Raw genomic sequence first — 23,350 nt, forward strand, 5'->3', positions numbered from 1 at the left:
TTCAGTATCTACAAATTACGAATCTAACAGAACGACAAAGAGCAGGAGTTTTTGAGGCAAATATTTTAAAGGCTAACAATTTAACCTCTCCAGAAATAATTACAAATACTCTCAGTATCTATTAAAAGAGAATTAATACATACACAGAATGTTTCCTTTTTTGAACCTGATAATATGTCCGTCTTTTCAGAAGCGTCTTTGTCTCTGTGATGATCCTGTAAAGGAGATCTGCAGGTGATTTGATTTAAATGCGGTATCATGAAGCATCCTTGACAAGTTTGCAAAGACATGCAAAGCACATGGAAAGAACATGTCAAAATTCTGGAAATCTATAGGACTCTGGATTTGTTTGGATTTACATGGATGCCCTCGGTCAACCATCATACAAGCCCATATGCACAACAACAACGTACTGAATTGGAAAACATTTGAAGAAATAGCTTACACAAAAATTTAAATTTGCTCACTATTCACTTACCCTCAAATGGTTTCAGACCTTTATGAGTTTCTTTATTCTACTGAACACAAAAGAAGTTATTTTGAAGAAACTGGTTAACATTTCTTTGAGTCAAAAGTCAACAGTTACAGGTTTCCAACATTTTTCAAAATATCTTCTTAACAAGAGAAGAGAGAGTTCAAGAGAAAGGAACTCAAATTTATTTGTGACAAGTAAAGGGTGAGTAAATGATGACAGATTTTTCAGTTTTGGGTTAACTGTCCTTTAAAATGGAATTAAAGTGCTCTCTGACATTTCAAATTTGGAATATTACATATAATTATATATGCTCAGTTAATAACTCATTTACAAAGTAAGTCAGAAAGCGAGCTCAGACCCAACTTTATGACAGAACCCGTATTGATAATGACAACACTTTAGTATAGGAATCAATCCTCACTATTAACTAGTTGCTTATTAGCACAAGTATTATTTATATATTGGCTGTTTATTAGTACTTATAAAGTTCATATTCTTCATTATCTCATTCTACATACCTAATTTAAACCTACTAAACTACAACCCTACCATTAATAAGCAGTAAATTAAGAGTTTACCAAAGCAAAATTCATAGATAATGGTTTGTTAATAGCAAGAATTGAACCTTAAGATGAATAATGACCCTGAAAATAACATCATGTATGACCAGAAATAAAATGAAGATTGTCCCAGTAAACAAATGTGTTGCATCCAGTAAAGCTAGTTTGAATTCCTAGATTTGATCAAATGTGAATGCCTGTTATTAACAGCACTTTAAAAATTGCTGTAAAACTGACAGTGTTACTGTATTACTGTTAATTTTGGTTGCCAGTAATACAGTAAAGTGCACTGTAAATTAACAATTACAACTGTACTGCTTTTTAAAGTGCACTTGAACATTTTACAGATTTACTTACTATTTTTACAGTATTATGTGCAATTTTTACAGTGTTACTAGCAAAATTTACAAGCATGTTGTGAATTAACTATTACAACTATGCTGTAAAACTACAGCACAGTTGTAATTATTTTTACAGTGCACTTGTATATTTTACAGTATTACTGGTGACCAAAATTGACAGCATTTCTTTACAGTGCGGGTAAACAGGAAGGAAATAGAGTTGGTATAAGTTTAAATAAGTAATTATATAAGTTTAGATGAGAGAATCCACTGCACTGTTCAACCTGCAAATCTTTATCACATAATCATATGTGAGAGACAACAACGTTGCCAGGCATCATCCTAAAAACATTAGCAGACGTATTTCATCTTATGTACTTTTGCAATTGTGTAAAGATGTGGTTAAATTTTGTTGTCCAAATTGAAGGAATAATCAGACTGGTGAACAGTAAAAATGTTCTGCATGAGTGAAAGTTCATTATAATGGTCAGCGAGGAGCAGTGTGTGATGATGTCTGGGGTCTATCAGATAAGGCAGATTTCGAGAGAATGGATGCCAGAGTCTCAGAGAAGTGCTTATTGTGGTCAAAAATCAGGATGAATGATGTACAATGTTCCCTGGAGTGAATCCAAATTGAAAAGCTGTTCATCAAATGGAGGGCGAGAAATAACCTGACATCAACGTGAAGTTAATTTACATGATCTGTCTTCGTGTGCAACTGTTAAACGTAAGCTTTTAGCAGATACACACAGAAGGGCATATTCATATTAAAGCTTGTGTACGTGGAAATGCTCTTCTAGTGTGAAAAACAGAGCTGTCAGGATTACTGGAAAAAGCAGAGATGTAAAGACATGTACACTGTTATTTTTGCGGCTGACCTCATTGCAAATGAGGCTGAAAATGGATGTAAATAAAAGCCAGGCAAAATGTAAAAGAGGTAAAATGTAAGGGGAGTATTTAAATGGATCAAGGAACATGGTTTACTAAGGTTTGTGGTATAATCAGTTTACAGATATTTGTTTTAAAAACCCATTTAAGCCATTTTGCATCTGACATGTTGCAGTACACTCAAATGTGTAATGTGTAATAATGATTAACTGGATTTACTATTTTTTGTAAGGTAAGTCATTGCAAACAATTTATATGGGCTGAATTTAAACAAATAAAATTTAGTAATGTTTAACTTTATTTTATTTTTTTTATTCAGTCCATATAAGTTGTTCGTAACCACTTATATTAAAATAGAATTGTAAATGAATGAACTGATTATTTTATTAAATATTTTTTTAGTAGATGTAGGAGGAGGATTTTTAGTTGGGTATTTTCTCCACTTGTGTTCAACTTATTTGGAACAGCAGAAGATTTTTTCTGAATATTAATTTGAATAATAAATTGATAATGATAATCAGTGTTGGGGAAAGTTACTTTAGAAAGTAATGCATTACAATATTGAGTTACTCCCTAAAAAAGTAACTAGTTGCGCTACCTAGTTATTTTTATAGCAAGTAATGCATTACTTGAGGTTGTGGCTTGATGTCTTTGAAAACCTTTTTATTAATAGAGGAGATCTGCAATTAACAATGAATAACCTCTTCATTTACCTTTTTACTTACCTTTTATGCTTTTAAAATAATAAGAATACTTCCATTCCAGAAATCAAAAATTTTGGCCTGTCATCTTCGTTTCTGTCTGTTTCAGCGGGGAACAAATTCTGTGCATGATTCAATGTGACTACGTTAATTTTACTTTAATTAATTTTACTTTAATTAAATAAACCCATTACATATATAAAAAAATATATAAAATAAATAAATAAATATAAAAAACAATAATAATTAAAACTGTCATAGCATTTACAGTTGAAGTCAGATTGTTTTTGTCTTTGTTAAATATTTCCCAAATTATGTTCAACAGAGCAAGGAAATTTTTACAGTATGTCTGATAATATTGTTTCTTCAGGAAAAAGTCTTATTTGTTTTTTTTCGGCTGAAATAAAAGCAGTTTTACATTTTTTAAAAACCTTTTTAAGGTCAAAATTATTAGCCCCTTTAAGCTATATTTTCCTTCGATAATCTACAGAACAAACCATCATTATACAATAACTTGCCTAATTACCCTAATTGCCTAGTTAACCTAATTAACCTAGTTAAGTCTTTAAATGTCACTTTAAGCTGTATAGAAGTATCTTAAAATATATAGTAAAATATTATGCACTGTCATCATGGCAAAGAGAAAATAAATCAGTTATTAGAAATGAGTTGAACTATTATGTTTAGAAATGTGTTGAAAAAATCTGCTCTATGTTAAACAGAAATTTTGGGGGGGGAAAAAACAGGGGGCTAATAATTCAGGGAGGCTAATAACTCTGACTTCAACTGCATATATTGCAACTCTGATGATTTGAAGATCTTTTTTATCCTTACTTATAAGCTAAGCCCTTGTGCCAAATGAATAAATGTAAATGAAACTCAACAGAACTAAATGCGACCGCAAAACTTTACATTTTTCATACACCATCTAAAAAGCTGAAGATATAAGTTTCCCATTGATGTTTAGTTTGTTAGAATAGGACAATATTTGGCCGATACAAATATCATGCAAATGTCTGTTACTTGGTATAATGTAGCAAACTTTGCACAAATTACAAAGTAAAATGTTTGAATGAACCACATACAAAGACACTGCTTTGCATTCAGTGGGCTTGACTACACTGTAAAACTGCAGACTACGTTCAGCAGATTAGCATTGTTATTCACTGAGAAAACATATGGACATGAAGTAAAGCAATGAACATTTTGTGAATTATTGGGATACTGTTTCTGAGTGAGGGCATATTCATTCTGAAATAAATCTTGGTCGGTTTCAGCATAATCTTTAACTCAGAATCATTTAAGTCAACGATATTATTTGTTTTAATTACTCTTTTTAATTTTATAATCTTTGCATCCTCTGATTTACTGCATGAAAAGGTTTTCCTGCTGTCAATTTGCAAATGCAATCAGACTGGTAAATGGTACAATGGGAATGGATAGGGTCTTTCAGCGTCTTTTACATCATCATTTACCTTTTTTGGATTGTATGCAAACTTTTGACAAGCTTTACAGTCATTTACTGTAAAATTGACAATTTTTTGACATATTTCAGACATATGCGTGCCCCTTTGTTATTTTAAATACTTCAATTGACATCCTGAAAGACTAAAATAGTTTCTAAATCCACCTAGTGTCAAACTCTTTTCATAATATACACTTTAGCATCAGCTCCATCCTCACAGTGTCTGAAATGTTCGGTTTAAGGATCTGATCTTTCTTAGAGTCGACTATAAATACTATGATGGAAGCTATAGAAATTCTATCATGATAGTAGAAGCTATACAAAATGCTATCATCATAGCCAAGTCAAAAACAAAACATAAATAATCTTTTTTATCATACTTATCAGAATAGTGTAACACATTTCAATTTCAATTTATTTTACTTACAGTTGAAGTCAGAATTATTAGCCCCTCTGTTTATTTTTTTCCCATTTTCGGTTTAACAGAGAGCAGATTTTTTCAACACATTTCTAAACATAATAGTTTTAATAACTCATCTCTAATAACTGATTTATTTTATCTTTGCCATGATGACAGTAAATGATAATTTACTACATATTTTCTAAGACACTTCTATAGAGCTTAAAGTGACATTTAAAGGCTTAACTAGGTTAACTAGGCAGGTTAGGGTAATAAGGCAAGTTATTGCATATTGATGATTTGTTCTGTAGACTATTAAAAAATGGCTTAAAGGAGCTAATAATATTGTTCTTAAAATAGTGTTTTAAAAATTAAAAACAGCTTTAGTTTTAGGCGAAATAAAACAATCAAGACTTTCTCCGGAAGAAAAAACATTATCAGACATACTGTGAAAATGTCCTTGCTCTGTTAAACATCATTAGGGAAATATTTAAAAAGGATTGAAAAATTCAAAAGGGGGCTAATAATTCTGACTTCAACTGTATATACAATCAATGAATGAAAAAGATGAGATGGTGCACTATGATACTACAAAACTCGCCACAAGATTTTTTAATGGCACAAGAGTACTTCACACAATTGAGTTTTTCAGAGTTTTCATTGCTTGCTCTGTTGTGATAAATAGTTTGCACCAGTATTCATTTAAATTTCTACATTTTGTCCATCTTTAACTGGGCATTCATACTATAAATGTGTCTTTTTTTGCCATGACTTACCAGGAGTTAAACACTAGATGGGGCTGTTTCCTATTTGGAGTCAGTTACTGATGATCACAGAAAATGAGATTAATAAGATTAATTATTCATCTGGTTTCTAAACTAGTTTCTAAACTGTTTAGTGGTATGGACATTTCAATTAATTTGATTACAAAAAGATGAAAGATCATTTAGATGACAGATAATAAACTAATATTTCAAAGTATCTGTTAAGCTGTTTTTAAACTTGTATGACAACATTGTGTTGTCAATTACATGACTATTTATTTATTTATTTATTTTTTCTTTCTTTAGAATTGTCATAATAGTTAAGAAAATATAGTGGTAATTTTTGTTGGTAATAGTAATAATAATAATAACAAAAACAATATTGCCCCAATAATGATGGCTAATGCCTAATAATAATACTAATACTAATAATACTAATAATAATAACAATAATAAAAATAAAAATAATAACAATAACAACAATAATGGCCCAATAATGATGGCTAATGCCTAATAATAATAATAATAATAATAATAATAATAGTAATAATAATATTAATAATAATAGTAATAATAATAATAAGAATGGCCCAATAATGATGGCTAATACACTAATAATAATAATAATAATAATAATAATAATAATAGTGATAATAATAATAAGAATGGCCCAATAATGATGGCTAATGCCTAATAATAATAATAATAATAATAATAATAATAACAATAACAACAATAATGGCCCAATAATGATGGCTAATGCCTAATAATAATAATAGTAATAATAATAATAGTTATAATAATAATAATAGTAACAATAATAATAATAATAATAATAATAGTAATAATAATAATAAGAATGGCCCAATAATGATGGCTAATGGCTAATAATAATAGTAATAATAATAATAACAATAATAAAAATAATAAGTAAATTACATCTGAGGATTTGTTTTAATAATTATTTCGATTGCTTTCCCCATCCCCCATATCTCTCTCTACAACCACACACACACACCACTGACGGTTCCTCCCATTTCTGGCAAATAGAAGAAGAGAGACTGAAGCCGGCTGCCTCCACGCACAGGCACATCCCTTTGGCGGATGCGTTAGTGTTTTCCTTACACTTTTACAGTAAAGAGCGTCTTTTTAAACGGAAAACATGGCGACAAGACCGGGATTCTACCGGCAAGAATTAAACAAGACTGTCTGGGAGGTGCCAGAACGATACCAGAACCTTACACCGGTTGGATCGGGGGCATATGGCTCAGTATGGTGAGTCCAGCAGGCGAGTTTACAGATTCTACTATGAATAAGGTGTTACTTATGAATATTAATGACGCAGCCGATAATTAGATGAAGCGCTGACGAAACTAGAAGGACCGCTTCAAAACTGCAGGCGTGGCTCATGAATATTATACTATGTGACGATTCAGGAAGGTTACCAAGCAACGTCAGATTTAACACGTTAATATTCATTAGCCAAGCCTTCATCATAGTAGGATTCGTAACATCGCGTCCAAGAGGGAAGAGAGGGTGAGGCAGGAATCAAGCCTGACAAAACAACATCCGGCACGCATTTTAGAAGAAAACAAAATACTGATTTGTCTTTTGTCTCACAATGATAATTAACAATTTAAAAGAATTTTAAAATTGCATATTATATAAACTATGTTTGTTGGCATTGCTTTTAATAGCCTATATTGTTGCTGTTGCTCCTTTGTTTACTGACATGTGTCAATCATTTCTGCAGCAATAATATCAGCTTGGCATAATGTGCTATACATGTTAAAAAGATAAAGAAAGTCAAATGAAATCATCTGAAAACTGATTTGTGTATCTGGCAGTACATCAAGAACAAAAAGACAGATCTTAAAGACTGCAAAGGTGTTTTCCTGTATATCTCAGGTAGTCAAATCCGCTTTGTTAATGTACAGAACAACACATACTGAGGCTTCAGCTTGTGGTTAGGTTGTTTAAGCAACCTACCAACATGCCCATCTGTTACGATAATATTGCTCTAGACTACATGCTAGGCCTATTCAGTTCCTGCTTTACAAGCAAAGACCTTCCTGTAGTGCTACCCGTGCCACACCCCCATCATGTCCATCTGCACTGGAAAACATCCAGACCTCTCATCCAGCCATAATGCACTCATTCTGAGAGATTTACATTGCACTGCTCACTGTAGCATCTCAACTACAACATTAGAGCCTCCCTCGTGCTGTGACTGACTGAAACCGTTGCCATGGTGACGCAGCTCCTGGCCTCAGCATCTTCCCAGTTTCACCATATCAATTTACGGATACTGCAAACCTGTCAGTCAGGTAAAGGTAATTTAGTAAGATTATATTTAAGCTATTAGGTGCATTCTAAAAAGAAAGGATGTAGATAACATGCTTAATTAACTGCACAAGTAAACGTGTTTCTCTTCCCCTTCCCCAACTTTTTTTCTGGTCAAGTTTCACAATCGTTGTGTAAGCAGTCACTGCTGTTTCCGCTCAGCATTACATCTGCAAGCTGCTGTTACATCAAAATTGTCATTTTCATTCTACTTAGTCCCTTTATTTGTCAGGGGTCGCCACAGCGGAATGAACCACCGACTTATCCAGCATATGTTTTACACAGGGGATGCCCTTCGGGTTGCAACCCAGTACTGGGAAATACCCATACAAACACCCATACTTAAATTTGGTTTGTTCAATTAATCTATAGCGCTTGTCTTTGGACTGTGAGGGAAATCCGAGCACCCGGAGGAAACCCACACCAACACGGGGAGAACATGCAAACTCCACACAGAAATGCCAACTGGCCCAGCCGGGACTCAAATCAGCGACCTTCTTGCTGTGAGGCAACAGTGCTAACCACTGAGCCACAGTGCCACCGCTAGAGGACTCGAATGGTCAAAATGTGAGTCATGGTGGTATTGGAAGAGCCTCTGTTATGCTTTTGTGGGATTTTTGCCTTTGTCATCCAGGAGGATGCCACACACTGGTGGTGGATGGGGTGATTCTATCCAAAAATGTGCGAAGTGCTGTAAATGTCCAGAAAAGCACTGTATAAATGTAAGGAATTAGTATTATTATTATTAATTAGTAACGATTCCTTTTAATAAATGATTTATAATGAAGACTTTGCAGTAATATTTTGCATTTAAGTCTTCAATTACTGCTTACCTGAATACTGTTTATTTTTATTTTATTTACTTTATTTATTTATACAGGGACAATGTACAACATGACATGTTGTGCCAGAGTTAGCTATAAAGCTAATTTACATCTGTAGTCCCTGTACAGGAAGTAACAAATTTAACAAATACAATATACACTTACAGTACAATAAATACAACACATCATTGTCAATAAAATGAAATCAAATCAGTGACTGCATATTTGATTGTTAAGCTCCTGATAAATAATAAAAGATTGTGAATTTAATTTGTATCTTTTTCTTTATTGTGTTCATCCATGCTTGTAGAATATAATTAGAATGTATGCAATATAAAATTATAAACCCTTTCCAAACAGAGATATTCAAGTCGTCAATTGTATTCATATCGCAATATTTTTCGCAGAATAAGAAAATATCACAATGTTCGATTTGTCTGATATCGCACACACCTAATGTACATATATCGCAATGGTTGGCAATAAATGAGAAGTTTAATACGAGAGTTTCTTGATGTGCCTGCCTGCCATTATCACACACATAATAGCATAGTTATACTATTTTAAAAAATAAATCCTTAAAAATTACGGTAAAAAAAACGGCAGCTGTGGTTGCCAGTACTTTACCGTTAAAACCAACACAAACTGTACAAGTAATTTGTCATTTTTACAGTAAACTACCGAATTTCATTAAGTATCGAGGTAATATGTCTGTATTTTGAATGATCAACATCTACACATCTTTTGTTACACAGTTAGACACGTTAGCACACCCACATGCAGGTGGTGTTGAGGAAGTCACATAAATAGCCAATGCTCATCACAATTAACTTTTCCCACAAGCAGAAAAGAGTATCAGCATATAGAAGGTGCTCAGTGTCATTCACACAGCTACTAAACACCAGTATGGTAACACGCATAAAATTAAAGTCATGAAATAAACATTGTTTATCATCATTAGATGTAGCATAAATCTCTAATGTGCATAACTGATGGGGAAACAACTAAAAAGATCCATATTAATGTTAACAAAATGCATAAAAAGTTATGTGCCATGAAAGTCAATTTACGGTTATTCGCCGTATATATTAAGGAAATATACCGTTAACCAGGTTACGGATTTGTATTGTAGTATTTTTACAGATTTTTACGGTTGAAATCACAGCCATTTTTTACAGTGTGGTTTTCTTGTTCAAAAATCAGTAAATCACTTTTCTATACTTTTGTAGAAAATAACTGTAAATCATTTGTAAATCACTTTTAATATAAATGCTGACATATGACTCAGCAATCAAGCCATGTTTAGAAATTAACAAGACAGCCAATATGTAACTACACAAATGTTTTTGTTTATCCCATTGCTTTTAATGTTTTCAGGTTGATTAAACAACACGTTGAAGCAAAGTATATATTTTTGGTTTGTTTACAATGTTAAAATATTAGTTTATGGCAAGACTAAAACATGGCTCACTTTTCCCTGAAATAATATGAAAAATTTGCATACTTATATAATTTTTTAAAAACGTTGCATCAGATATTGAATATCATTTTATTTATCATTCTACTGCATAATGCATTCAATATCACACAGCTTCTGTTAAAGACATGCCAAAAAGCCATTTTGCATCTATTAACTACAGTAAAACAAAGATACTGTTACTGCTAATAAAAATATTACGTTTAGATTGTATAAAGTTTTGGTGGCATAGTGGTTTGCACTGTCGCCTCACAGCAAGAAGGTTGATGGTTCGAGCCTCAACTGGGTGGGTTGGCATTTTTTGCATCCTCTATTTGTGTTGGCATGGGTTTCCTCTGGGTGCTCCGGTTTCCCCCCCAGTCTAAAGACATTTGCTGCATAAAATAATTGCTGGATAAGTTGGCGGTTCATTCCGCTGTGGGGATCCCTGATAAACAAAGGGACTAAGCTGAAGGAAAATGAATAAATGAATGTATACAATTTTTATAAGTGCTTAGAAGCCTCTGGTGCTAAAATTTAGATATGATAATGCAGCAATTGCTGAAAAGGGTCCACCAATCACAACGAACTAGGCCATCTCACCAATCAGAAAACAGTTGGCTTTCAAAAGAGGAGGGGTTTAGAGATATTATCATGAACAAACTATAAATATTTGAGTAACTCGGATGTATGTGCACATATGGTAAGGGGTGTCTGAAACAAGGAACTTTTAAAATGGCACAATTGGGGTTTGTTAAGACTCTCAGTTCCCGTTTACGTAACTAAAATAAGTGCACTGAAATACTAAATGAATATAGCAAACCCAAAGGCATCTAAAAACAACAACAACAGAGAACATTGCCTGAGGGCATCGCATGGCGTCTTATGTTGGAAGCTATTACCAGTCTTTCCTTCCCGTTTATTTGGCAGGTTTGCCCGCTCTGAAAAATTATACGATCCAGCTCATTTCACTGTCAATGATGCAGATGCCCCACAACATCCGGAGACCACCTGAGACCTAATTATTTCATTATCTGTATTAAAAGATGCACAACACTAACAATGGATTTGCACAGGGGATTTAATTGCTCCTGATTGGATCCCATGTGGACGTGAATGGGTTCAGTTGTTTCTGATAGCCCTGGGATATGATAATAGAGACATTACAGCGTGTTATCTGACACGGGAGGTCTGATTAAGTTATTGTTATGTATTTGTTTAATGATAATCCCATCGTGCTTTAATAAACCATGCAATGCAACCGTCATTTAATCACTGCATCCCAATGCAATTAAGTCTGATTTGTTAATAACATCTTAATTTGAATATATATTCGGATGTAACAGAATTAAAGCACGATTAGAAAAATGAACAACCCCTATTCAAATCCCCTTCATTTCAATCCACAGGAATGTCTCTCTCTCACACACACAATCACTCCCACAAATGCTTTCTTTCTTTCAAAAGAGCTGTGAATTTGCATTGTTCACATTAAGGCCTTTCTATTGTGTGATTATTTGACTTCTTCACAGCAGAGCCGATTTATTTTAAAGGAAGGGGGCTGGGCAGACCTGGAGTGTGGACGGGTTCAATCAGAGACTGGGAGCATCCCAAATGGGGGTTGGGTGCTCCTTGTCTTTTATAGAGTCAAAGACTTTGGTGATGACAATAAAATAAAATACAAAAAAAATAAAAATAAATAAATAATAAAATAAAATAAAACAAAATTAAATAAATAAATAAATACATATATTTAAAATAAACAATAAATAAATAAAAATAAATAAACAAATACAATGTAATATATATATATATATATATATATATATATATATATATATATATATATATATATATATATATGTAATTCATATATATTATATAACATTTAAATTAAATTAAAAAAATGTTATTAAATAAAATGAAACAATAATAATAATAAAAAAAATTAAGTTAAAATAAAGAAATAAAATAATGCACGATTCTCTTAAAAATATAACAAATAAAAATTATTCATTTTTTGCTGCAGCTACAAAACTCCAGGACTTGGCTAATCAATATCTATAAATTCCTTTATTAATCAAGTTCTAAAGACCTACCAGAGGATTTTGATTTATTTAATATACTGAAGCACATTCATAATACTGCAGAATATGATCCTTTATACTCTTGATCCAATTTATTTAGTCTCTCTTTCACCTAGAAACCTTAATACAATTCGCCCAACTAATAACTGATATGGCTCTGAAGGCGAGACAAATAACCTTTATGTATGTATTAATTACTTCTATGTCATGCACTCGTGTTCAACGCAGTTCTCCAGAGGATTTGGTTCAGTGGAAGAACATAGGAGTGTGTCTGTGTAATTGCTTTCATCCAAAGCGTGTTCTGCTATGAGGAAGTGATACCATTTTGAAAGGTCAAATTGAACAGGAACATAACAGTCTTGTTATCATGGCAATAAGGTGTAGTCTCAGCAGAAATGGTTTTAGGTTTAAGTCCAATAATTCTGACATTTTCTCTCTAGCTCAGCATATGACGTGCGCCTTCGTCAGAAAGTGGCCGTGAAGAAGCTCTCCAGGCCTTTCCAGTCCCTCATCCACAGCAGAAGAACATACAGAGAACTGAGACTACTCAAACACATGAAGCACGAGAATGTTAGTCCCTCAAGACACCCATAAACATGTAATTACATGAACACAGGGGAGTAAACAAATACTGAAGGTCCATTCCTATAATATAAACCGCTAGACAGCTAACAGGGAACATTCTTCGATCTTTAGTAGGGCCAGAAAACAATCTACAGACTTTTTTTGCTGTTTAATTTTGCTATTCATTTGCTCATTTTGTAAAAAAAAAAAAATCTGGTGATTTATGCAGATTGATTTTGGGATTATTGTGACTAAATACTCAATATATGAAATAAAAAAATAATGATCACACTTTATTTTGATGGTCCGTTTGTTTGAATTAAAGTTATAATGCATCTTCCTGTCAACTAATTCTCATTAGATTATAAGTAGACAGTTAGGTTGGGGTTGGGGTTAGTGTAAGTTGACATGTATTTGCTAAGTTTTTAATAGTCAGTTAAATGTCTGTTAAAGGAGCAGTATCAATAAATATTAAGCAAACAGTCTACTAATACTCAAATGGACCATCAAAATAAAATGTTACCAAAATAATAGCTTTTTAACTTTAATGTTTACAATGCAAATCCAATTAGATTCACTCATTCGGTTACAAAGCAAGTCTCTAATATAATATATCTAAAAAAAGACAATGAAGAAAATAAACTTTACAAACTGTATTGTAAATAAATCAAATTTAATTTTTAAATTAGTCAATAATATTACTAAAATAAATTTAAAAACTGATTACATATACATTTACTTACATTTACACAATAAACAGACTTAATGATGAGCCTAATCTTTAGTTAACGAGATAGACTCATCCATTACTTTTTCCAAACCTGATTGACTTTCTTTCTTCTATTAAACACAAAAGAAGATAATTTGAAGAATGTTGGAAATCTCTAACCATTGACTTGCATAGTATTTGTTTTTCCTACTATGAAAGTAAATGGTTGTCATTTTATGGCTCTCTTTTAAATATTTTCTATTGTGTTCAGCCGAAGAAATAAACTATAATAGTTTTGGGACAAAGTAAATGATGACATTTTAATTTTTGGGTGGACTATCGCTTTAATGTTATTTAACACATTCATGGAATGTTTTATTTTCTGAATAAGATTTTAGCCTGGAGGTGCTGTAACATTTATTGTTTTTAAAACGTAACTAGCTTAGAATGTTTAAAGAACACATTTCTACAATGTTTGCAATGTTATAATATTATATACTGCCTAGATATTTGCATTCACTGTAAAGTATTTGTTAAATTAAGAGTTTCTGTATTTTGCGAATAATATTATTGGATGTTAATCTCTGCTCTGTTGTCTTTTGATGTTGAAAATTCAACTGTAGAGTTTAACAAAGGGACTTTTCTTGACATTTTAGTAGTTGGAATAATAATATAATGTATAAAAATAATATATAGAGAAAAGAGTCTGGTTATTACAAGGTTTTTATAGAGTAATATACAACACCAAACAAGGCGAGATATCACTTTAAACTATTTAAAATGTTCATAAACTTCAACTTTTTAAGGATGAAAGAAACACAAAGAAAGATCAAGGTCTCAAAATGCAATAGAAAGCATGAATAAATCTGGGGAAATATGAAGTGCAAAATATGAAAAACTGCTAATTCATGGATTTTTCAGCACAAAAAAATATGTTTGAGGTTTGGATAAAATTAAGAAATATACTGTATATTTGGAACATTATAAAAGTAAACTGTTCATAGTATTTTTAATCAGCTGGTTAGACATCAAACATCTGAATCATGTCCCTATAGGTCTGTTCCAATCACTCTATTCTGAGATTTATTTCAGCTCTACAGCTACTTGAGTCACTCATGTTATATGTTCCTGTCATCCAGGTTATTGGACTGCTGGACGTTTTCACTCCGGCAGCTTCTCTCGAGGAATTCAATGAGGTGTGAGTGTCTGCCTGGTGACAATATCTGTGCACATAAATATGTCAGTGAAGCCAAATAGGCACATTCGGATTTGATTGAAACCGTCTGGACTTGCGGTAGACAAACTAGCTCATGTTTCAAGTGTGTGAGGATTTAAATGTCCTGAATCGGATTTAAGTCCATCTCTGTCTGTCTAGCTATCTAGTGACCAATCTGATGGGAGCAGATCTTAACAACATTGTCAAGTTTCAAAGACTTTCAGACGAACACGTACAATTCCTCATCTATCAGCTTCTTCGGGGCCTTAAGGTAAGTGATTGTTCGTTTTTTTTTTTAATGGATGTTATTATTGTTTCTTAATGGACCCTGTTCACAAGACACGTGTAATGGTCATCAGCATCTTAAATCCTTGAAAGTTTTTAATATATAGATTGTAATATATCATCTTTGCATCAAATTACAAAAAGCAAATTACCGCTAATGCGAGGTGTTACTTACCGTCTATTGGAGCAGGACAGTAAATTGGCTGCCATTATCAGTGTTACATTGTTTTTTTACTTTCTCTGAAAGTCTTGATAACACAATCATTTAGTTTTTCTTTTATTATTTGAGCAAAAATCTATATTTGCTGTACTCTCCCATTCACTCCGCTCATGGTTTACCACACTATGACGACTTCTAACAAACCCAGAAATGTGAAAGGGTCCACTGCAAAATGCTTTTTTCATCTTACGACTAAACTACCTTTCCTCCTCCCAATCAGTACATCCATTCAGCTGGACTGATACACAGAGTGAGTGCTCTTTTTTGTCTTTTTAAGTGTCCACTTTACAGTCAAATAATTGCTTTAAACTTTCTTTACAAAAGAATTATGCCATAATAGCTTTAACAATATGCAATGCCATATTTCACATTTGTTTTCATGTTTGCAGGACTTAAAGCCAAGCAATGTAGCCGTGAATGAAGATTGTGAACTTAGGGTGAGAAACTCGCATTATGCATATCTAGTCTATGAGTTTTAATTTTCAGGTGATAGTTTTCATGTGTCATCATACCATTGGGGAAACGGGTAAAATGTTACTTGCTCCAAGGGCTGAGTAATTTATCTGTTTTTAGCCCAAAATAATTGATAATTGTTCAATAAGGTATACAGAATTCAGAGAAAAACAACCAGAAAGAAGAACTTTATGGATTTGTGCTGAATTAAAGCTAATTTATAGCATTATTTCCTTGTACATACCTTTTTGGGATTGGGTCAATGAACATGTATTTTGCACTGGACGTTTTTTATCATCATCCATGTAAATAAATCCCACCTTTTTTTACCATTTCGGGATAAGGTCATCTATTATTGAACTGTTTATATTTTTGGGAGTTTTTTTGTTGTCGAGCATCCCATGCCTCGTAGTGAACCCATTCCAAGGAAACTACACAAATATTACGGCGGCAATAGAGACATCGAGGCTCTCTCACAAGACCGTATAGAGAGGAAGATAACTATTCTGGAGTCACACATTGACCCACAACAATCTATGGCATTGTTTCTCAACCACATTCCTGGAGGATCACCAACACTGCACATTTCCATGTCTCCTTAACCAAACGCGCCTGATTCAGATCATCAGCTTATTAGCAGAGACTAAAAGACCTGTAATGGGTGTGTTGGACAAAGGAGACATCCAAAACATGGCAGTGCTGGTGGTCCTCCAGGAACATGGTTGGAAAACACTGAACTATGGTACCTATTAGCTGTCAGGCTGGTTGCTTTTTATACAGTTTCTACTCTAAGTTGCAGGTTAAATGCAATTGAAGTGTAAATTAAAATGCAAAGTCAAAGTATAAACAGCAGAGGTGAACCAATAGATCTTTTCTAGTAGCAAATATTATGCTAAGCAAAACAACACACACCAAAATATAAAAGCAGACACTATAACGCTGCCACTAATGACAAAATCACTGAGGAATATAGACAAGATAGACATAAACATTGCTGAATTGTAGCTCTGACAGGCACATGAGGGGTTGAAATGCCTTAAAAACAGCTGCTGCTGCAGATGCGGATCACTAGAGCCCACAATTTACAGTTTGCGATCATATCTCTGTTTTGTGTTCTGCTGATATCTGCTGAAATATTAGCAGCTTGAAACAAATGAAAACATGACGGCATTTCTATAGAAATTCCAGTGTAACTGCTATTATGGCTAGTTGTTGTTTTGCCTGCCAGGTTTCCACATGTCACGTGACTGATCAATAACACATTGGATTTTCTTCCCCCCCTCCCTCAGATCCTCGATTTTGGGTTGGCCAGACAAACAGATGATGAGATGACGGGCTATGTGGCGACTCGTTGGTACAGAGCACCAGAGATCATGCTTAACTGGATGCATTACAACCAGACAGGTGAGATGGGCTTAACCTAAGAATCTCCAGTGATTGATTCAGACAGACAGATACACAACAAGCAATTAGTTAATTAAATAAGTTTGTGCTTTACAGTGGATATCTGGTCTGTCGGATGCATCATGGGTGAGCTTCTGAAGGGGAAGGTTTTGTTTCCTGGCAACGATTGTATCCTTCACTATATGTCCTCCTCTTAGTGTGTTCATGTGTGGTTTTTGAGTGAGTCTTTGCTTCCTGTAATGCAGGTGAGGAAGGCAAAGTCTAAGTGGCCCAAATTCAATTATAGCAGCCGATTGTAGGAACATCATCGATAGCTAACTATATCTCTCCTTTAGGTAGGAACGTCACATTCAGCTGCAACTCTTAAACTCTTAAAAACATATGCATTCATAAAAATATACTTAAAGAATAGGTGTTTCACTCAGAAATTGCTAGTAGGTTTCATTAATAACTGCAAATAAATAGCAGGTAGCACACACACTGCAAAAAATGCTAGTCTTACTTAAGAGTTTTTGTCCTGTTTCTAGTCCAAATATCTAAAAATTCTTAAATCAAGAAGCATCTTATAGACAAGTAAAAAAGATTGTCTTGTTTTAAGAAATATTGCATCAGAATTAAGTGAGATTTTCCTTAAAACAAGCTAAATTATCTGCCAAAGGGGTAAGCAAAATAAGCTTGATTTTCCTTCTGGCATTATATTATTTTGCAGATTATTTAGGGTGTTTTAAGGAAAAACTCACTTAATTTTGTCATATTATTTCTTAAAACAAGACATTCTGTTTTGCTTTTCTATTAAATGCTTCTTGATTTAAGAAGTTTTAGATATTTGGACTAGAAACAAGACAAATAAATCTAAGTAATCTGTTTTTGCATTGAATGTAGAAAGATTACTGCTTATTTTCTTGTAAATGTCTCTACAATATTATTTTATTGTTTTCAACTTTGATAAATCAGCATAGGTGGTCTAGATTATTATTTTTATATGATCTTCAACACAATTTCTTCAGATATAGATCAGCTAAAGAGAATCATGGAGGTTGTAGGCACTCCAACCCCGGACGTATTGAAGAAGATATCTTCCGAACACGTGAGGAGTGACAAATTGTTGCAGTTTTGGTTTCATTCATAAACATTCACAATGCATTTATGCTCTTAACTCAATGCAGAACTTAATATTTGATTTGGGTTTTTTGTGCTGTGCATCTAGGCTCAGAAGTACATCCAGTCTCTTCCGCACATGCCGCAGCAGGACCTGGGGAAGATATTTAGAGGGGCAAATCCACTGGGTGAGACTAATATTTCTAGAATATCAAATAATATTAGGTATGGCTGCATGATATTGGTAAAAACTGACATTGCGATATTGTGTTTTTCTGCTATATGAATATAATTTCACAAGATGACTATAACTTTTCAATGATTGGGATGGTTTAGTGGGGAGTGTTTCTGCATAAAATATACACATTTATAATATATGAATATATTTTATCCTAAGCAATGATGAAAACAATAGAACAAACAGTGTGTTATTGTTTTTAAGTGGAGTTTAACAGTACTGAGATAATAAAAAAAGTCAAATAACATTGTTTAGTCTTCATTGTATAAATAACTAACAATTAATCTTTGTTAATGTGACAAGCTATATAATTTGTTGAGTCCAAATTGTTTAAGTTCACTTGAAATTGCTTAAGACCCTGCAATGTGATTATTGCATATTCACACTTTGCAGTATCGATGCTGAAATAATATATTGTGCAGCACTATTATGTCAAATTATCCCTTGCACTTTTTTCCTAACCCATATGCCTTTTTCTATTTTAGCGGTTGATCTGTTGAAAAAAATGCTGGTATTAGACTGTGATGGACGGATTTCCGCCAGTGAAGCGCTGTGCCATCCATACTTTTCCCAGTACCATGATCCAGAAGATGAACCAGAGGCACCTCCATACGATCAGACCCCTGAGAGCAAGGATCGCACAATGGAGGAGTGGAAGGGTGAGGGGGATCTTACATTAAATGTCACCCCATCTTGTATAATGAGCAATATTTGATAATTTAGTCACATAAAGTTGAAGTCAAAATTATTTGCCCTCCTTTTTCAAATATTTCACAAATGAAGTTTAACAGAGCAAGGAATTTTTCACAGGCTTTCCAATAATATTTTTTCTTCTGGAGAAAGTCTGATTTTTTTATTTTGACTAAAATAAAAGCAGTGTTTATTTTTTTAAAACCATTTTAAGGTCAATATTATTAGCCCCCTTAAGCTATTTTTTATTGTCTACAGAACAAACTATCGTTGTATAATGACTTGCCTAATTACCCTAACTTGCATGATTAACATAGTTATGTTGTCAGCAATTCAGCATACTCTGTTTGTTTTGTATTTTAATACATTTTAAAACTTTACTTCAAACTACGAATGTTAGTGCATGGCGTTTTGCTAAAAAAAATTTAAGCAGCACAACATTAATAGTAAGAAATGTTTCTTGAGCTACAAATCACCTTTAAATTGATTTCACGTGACATTAATAATTGGAGTAATAAGAAAAAATAAATTTAGCTTTGCCGTCATAAGAATAAATAAAACTTAAATATGATTTAATTATAATTATTATATATAATTATAATTATTTAATTATTCAAATAGAAAACAGTCTTTAAGAATATTACATTTTTGGTCCCACTCTATATTGAGTAGACTTAATTACTATGTATACCTACAGTTTACACAGAACAAGAACAAACATTACTATCAAAAATAGAGAGGGTATAACTTAAACTTCTCTGGGGTCACTGGATTGCTTTTGAGATATAGATTAGTCAAATAAATCAAGAAATTGACCACAAGCAGCCAAATAATTTCTTATAGAGCTAGTCCTTGAAAATCTGAGTCTCTCCATCTAAATAACAGATATCATGTTGAGAAATCCAGTTCTGGAATGAAGGAGCTAAGGGAGATTTCCAGTTGTTAAGCACTAGTTTTTTGCCACCACAATGCCTTGCATTAAGTGAGATTTATTTTTAAACTAATTTCGAGAGGATAACGTGCTTATGATTGTTCTCAGCTGGTCTCGCATCAGCTCAGCCCAATCAAATGATTCCTAAACCACTATAAATAACCAGGTTTTTTTTAATCTCAATACCTTCATCTTGAACACCCCCCCCCCCCCCCCCCACCCATGCTCCCCCTCCTTTCCAGGTGGGCAATGAGGGATTAGCACTGTTGCCTCACAGCAATAACATCTCCGGTTAAAGTCCCTACTAAATCAGTGAACATTTCTGTGCGGAGTTTGCTCGTTCTCCCTGTGCTCGCATGGGTTTTCCCCAGGTTCTCCGGTTTCCCCCCACTGTCCAAAAAATATGCAACCTAAGTAAATTGAACATACCAAATTGATACCATAGCCAAGCAAGTACACCTCTCCTCAGCCATCCCATATATGTCATTAGCCAGAAATAAGCCGGGGGGAGTTCATCGAGATCTACCTGAGCTCAAACTCTCCTCTCGCCCTTCAAACGGGAGGGAGCCCAGGGCTCGAGGGTCTCATAAGCTCAAGGCTCTCTCCCTGGACAGCATGCCAAGTAAGCTTTATTATCAATCATCAGCTGAGTGTGATCTCTTGAAAGACTCTTGCATTGTTTGAGGGAGAGAAGTATGTATTTTGCGAGAAGCCAAAGATGCCAAGTTTTGCCATGGCATCTAGTTTACACCTTACTTATATATATAAAAAAAATAGTCTGCATGTAATTACATCTGTAATTAATTTCTGTATTTACATATGTAATTATACTCTTGACCTCTGCTTTTCATCTTAACACAAGTACACGTATTTTTTGATGTAAGTACCTAGTAGTTAAGGCTACTTAATATAATGTGGGAACACTTTTTCGTTATTTTAAATCAATGCAGCCTTGTTGAGCTTAAAAATACAGAACTTTAATCAGCTTTTCTCCATTCCACAGAGCTAGTGTTTGAGGAAGTAAGCAATTTCAAAGATCCTCCCAATAAACCCGAAAGTCTTCAGGTTGAACAATAAAACTGAGCGCAACTACAATCCAGGACGATATACAGTACTGCCCTCTCCTTCTTTTGAACATGCAAACTACAGGACTGGTGGACATAAGAACAGACTGCAGTTCAGCCAGACGAGACGATGACAATGTATTTCCAAGGCATGACGCCCTTCCTGTATGTGGCTGTGTGTTTGTACACTTAAGAGCAAAACATGACTGGTATTGTTGGACACAATGTATTGTAAAGTATTACAAAGTGCATGTCGCGTGTGTGCGTGCGTATGCGCAGAGTTGTGTGTTTTGAGTGTTTTTATATTTGATGTGAGACAGGTTGGTGAAGCAGGGTATGGTGTCTTTCATATAAGACCAAAACAAACTAATAAGCCGGAGAAGCAGGCCGAGCTGGAGAGAAAATATGTTTACAATGTTGGACAGAGTGGGATGTGTGTCTTAAAACATTCATATATGCATCAGTGTACAAAAGTCTCTGCATAAAATTGAACCAGTTGCATAATCTGGCTTTACTCATTTCAAAGTTCTCTGAATATAACATACCTCGAATGCATTGTGTGTGTGTTTGTGTTTGCAGCTGATTTGCACGTCAAGGGTGAAAATGAAAAAATAGAGATCATCCTAGAGTGCACAACACAATCAAATACCAAATCTTTCATCGCTAGTCAAATCCTTTTTAAAATTAATGACTGAAATGAACTGTTAGTGTTGAACGGGTTTACGCTGCAATGGCATAAACTGAACAAGCAGTATTACAAATGGTTTTTCTTTTCTCAGGTTATGGACCAATTTATTGTAATATATATTTCCTGTCTATTTTCTCCGGTGGTTTAAGTCAGTATTTATATCTGTTTGGGTTAATCTCACAAATCTAAACTGTCAAGAACATGTTGGATCATCTTTCACCACAAAATTTTAAAGGAAATAATAAAATTTGCATGAAGAACATTACTATTTTGTCGTTGTGACATTGTTATGATAGGGACTGACGAAAATGTGCTTATTTGTGTGAAAACATAATCAAATCCCCCCAGTAAAAAAAAAAAAAACATCAGTATATAGTAAGGCTAAACCTCATTACTCATTCATTAATCTCATTCTCATTCATATGCATGCATAATAAACATGTTTTTTTATGGACTTTACAAAATTGTTTACATTAAATTTTTTATTTTTCATTGGGTGATCAAATACAGATGTGAAACTATTCCCCAATTTTTAATTGGATGAATGAACATATTATGGGAATTGTTGTTTTGATTACAGCTAACTTCTTGTTTAGAACAAAAAGAGAATTTAAATAAATTGTACCTGGTTATATAAAACTGTTCTCATAAAGATAGAAAATATTCATTAATTTATATTCTTTTCGGCTTAGTCCCTTTATTAATCTGGGGTTGCCACAGCGGAATGAACCGCCAACTTATCCAGCATATGTTTTACGCAGCGGATGCCCTTCCAACTGCAACCCATCGATAGAAAATAATCTTTGAGGCAAATTATTTATTTTCCATTGGGTCAAGTGATAAAATGTAGATGTGAACCATATACCCTAATATTTTTTAATTGGATGAATGAAAGCTTTTTTCCAATGTACTTACTTAAATATACAAAATCATAAGTGATCTTAAATTTGATTGTTTATTAACAAACCACCAACCAATAAATGACTAATTAATTAAAATAATGTAATAATATAAAAAGTATGGAAAATATTTATACTGAAATTCAATAAAAGTACTATATGAGGAAAAGCAGCATCTTTACAGAAGGAATGCATTTTTTTTTCAAAACAGGAAACTGCACTTTTAGGAAGTGGTAAAGCAAGGTGTCACAATTATTTCTCAATGTTTTGTAAGACCCTGAATGTCCTGAAACTACATACACTCATCTGAAGATGAATGGGGGGTAACTGGGTGTGGTTTCTCATATTTACATTTAAATGAGAATTAACCACTAGCTAGTATTTAGAAAAGCACAGTGAATTAATATAGCATGCCTATTATTACTTTCATTTTCGCAAATGCCTTGTTTATGTGTCCTGTGCATAATGCACATCTATCTCCACCCCCCCTGGTCTCCCGCATCCCTTTAAACAAAGATAAAAACAAACTGCCTTTAGTTGTTTGAGTGCGACTGGAAGGATCTTTCTCTCTCACCAAGTCCCAACTC

General features: G+C 33.5%; 1 protein-coding gene and 1 long non-coding RNA gene across 10 annotated transcripts in view; one reads left to right on the forward strand and one right to left on the reverse strand.

The window, feature by feature from the left end:
• Nucleotides 1–143: 143 nt before the first annotated feature.
• The window catches only part of LOC147844613 (uncharacterized), a 90,396-nt gene continuing 67,189 nt past the window's right edge, over nt 144–23,350 (reverse strand). For both annotated transcript variants that reach the window (XR_015482512.2, XR_015482514.2), the window contains one exon: nt 144–215. This is a non-coding gene — a long non-coding RNA (uncharacterized LOC147844613). The remainder of the gene's footprint in view (nt 216–23,350) is intronic.
• On the forward strand, nt 6,636–22,129 carry mapk11 (mitogen-activated protein kinase 11). Of its 8 annotated transcripts, none has more exons than XM_087246460.2 (12): nt 6,636–6,882; nt 12,745–12,902; nt 14,717–14,871; nt 14,953–15,064; nt 15,519–15,548; nt 15,688–15,735; nt 17,041–17,155; nt 17,252–17,323; nt 18,163–18,242; nt 18,363–18,441; nt 18,977–19,150; nt 21,116–22,129. In XM_087246460.2, the coding sequence occupies exons 4-12, from the start codon at nt 14,972–14,974 to the stop codon at nt 21,187–21,189; spliced, it is 765 nt and encodes a 254-aa protein (XP_087102586.2). In that variant the 5' UTR covers nt 6,636–6,882; nt 12,745–12,902; nt 14,717–14,871; nt 14,953–14,971; the 3' UTR covers nt 21,190–22,129.

The sequence above is a fragment of the Danio rerio genome, chromosome 4 (genome assembly GCF_052040795.2).
Source record: "Danio rerio strain M-AB ecotype USA chromosome 4, GRCz13ab, whole genome shotgun sequence".
NCBI lineage: Eukaryota > Metazoa > Chordata > Actinopteri > Cypriniformes > Danionidae > Danio > Danio rerio.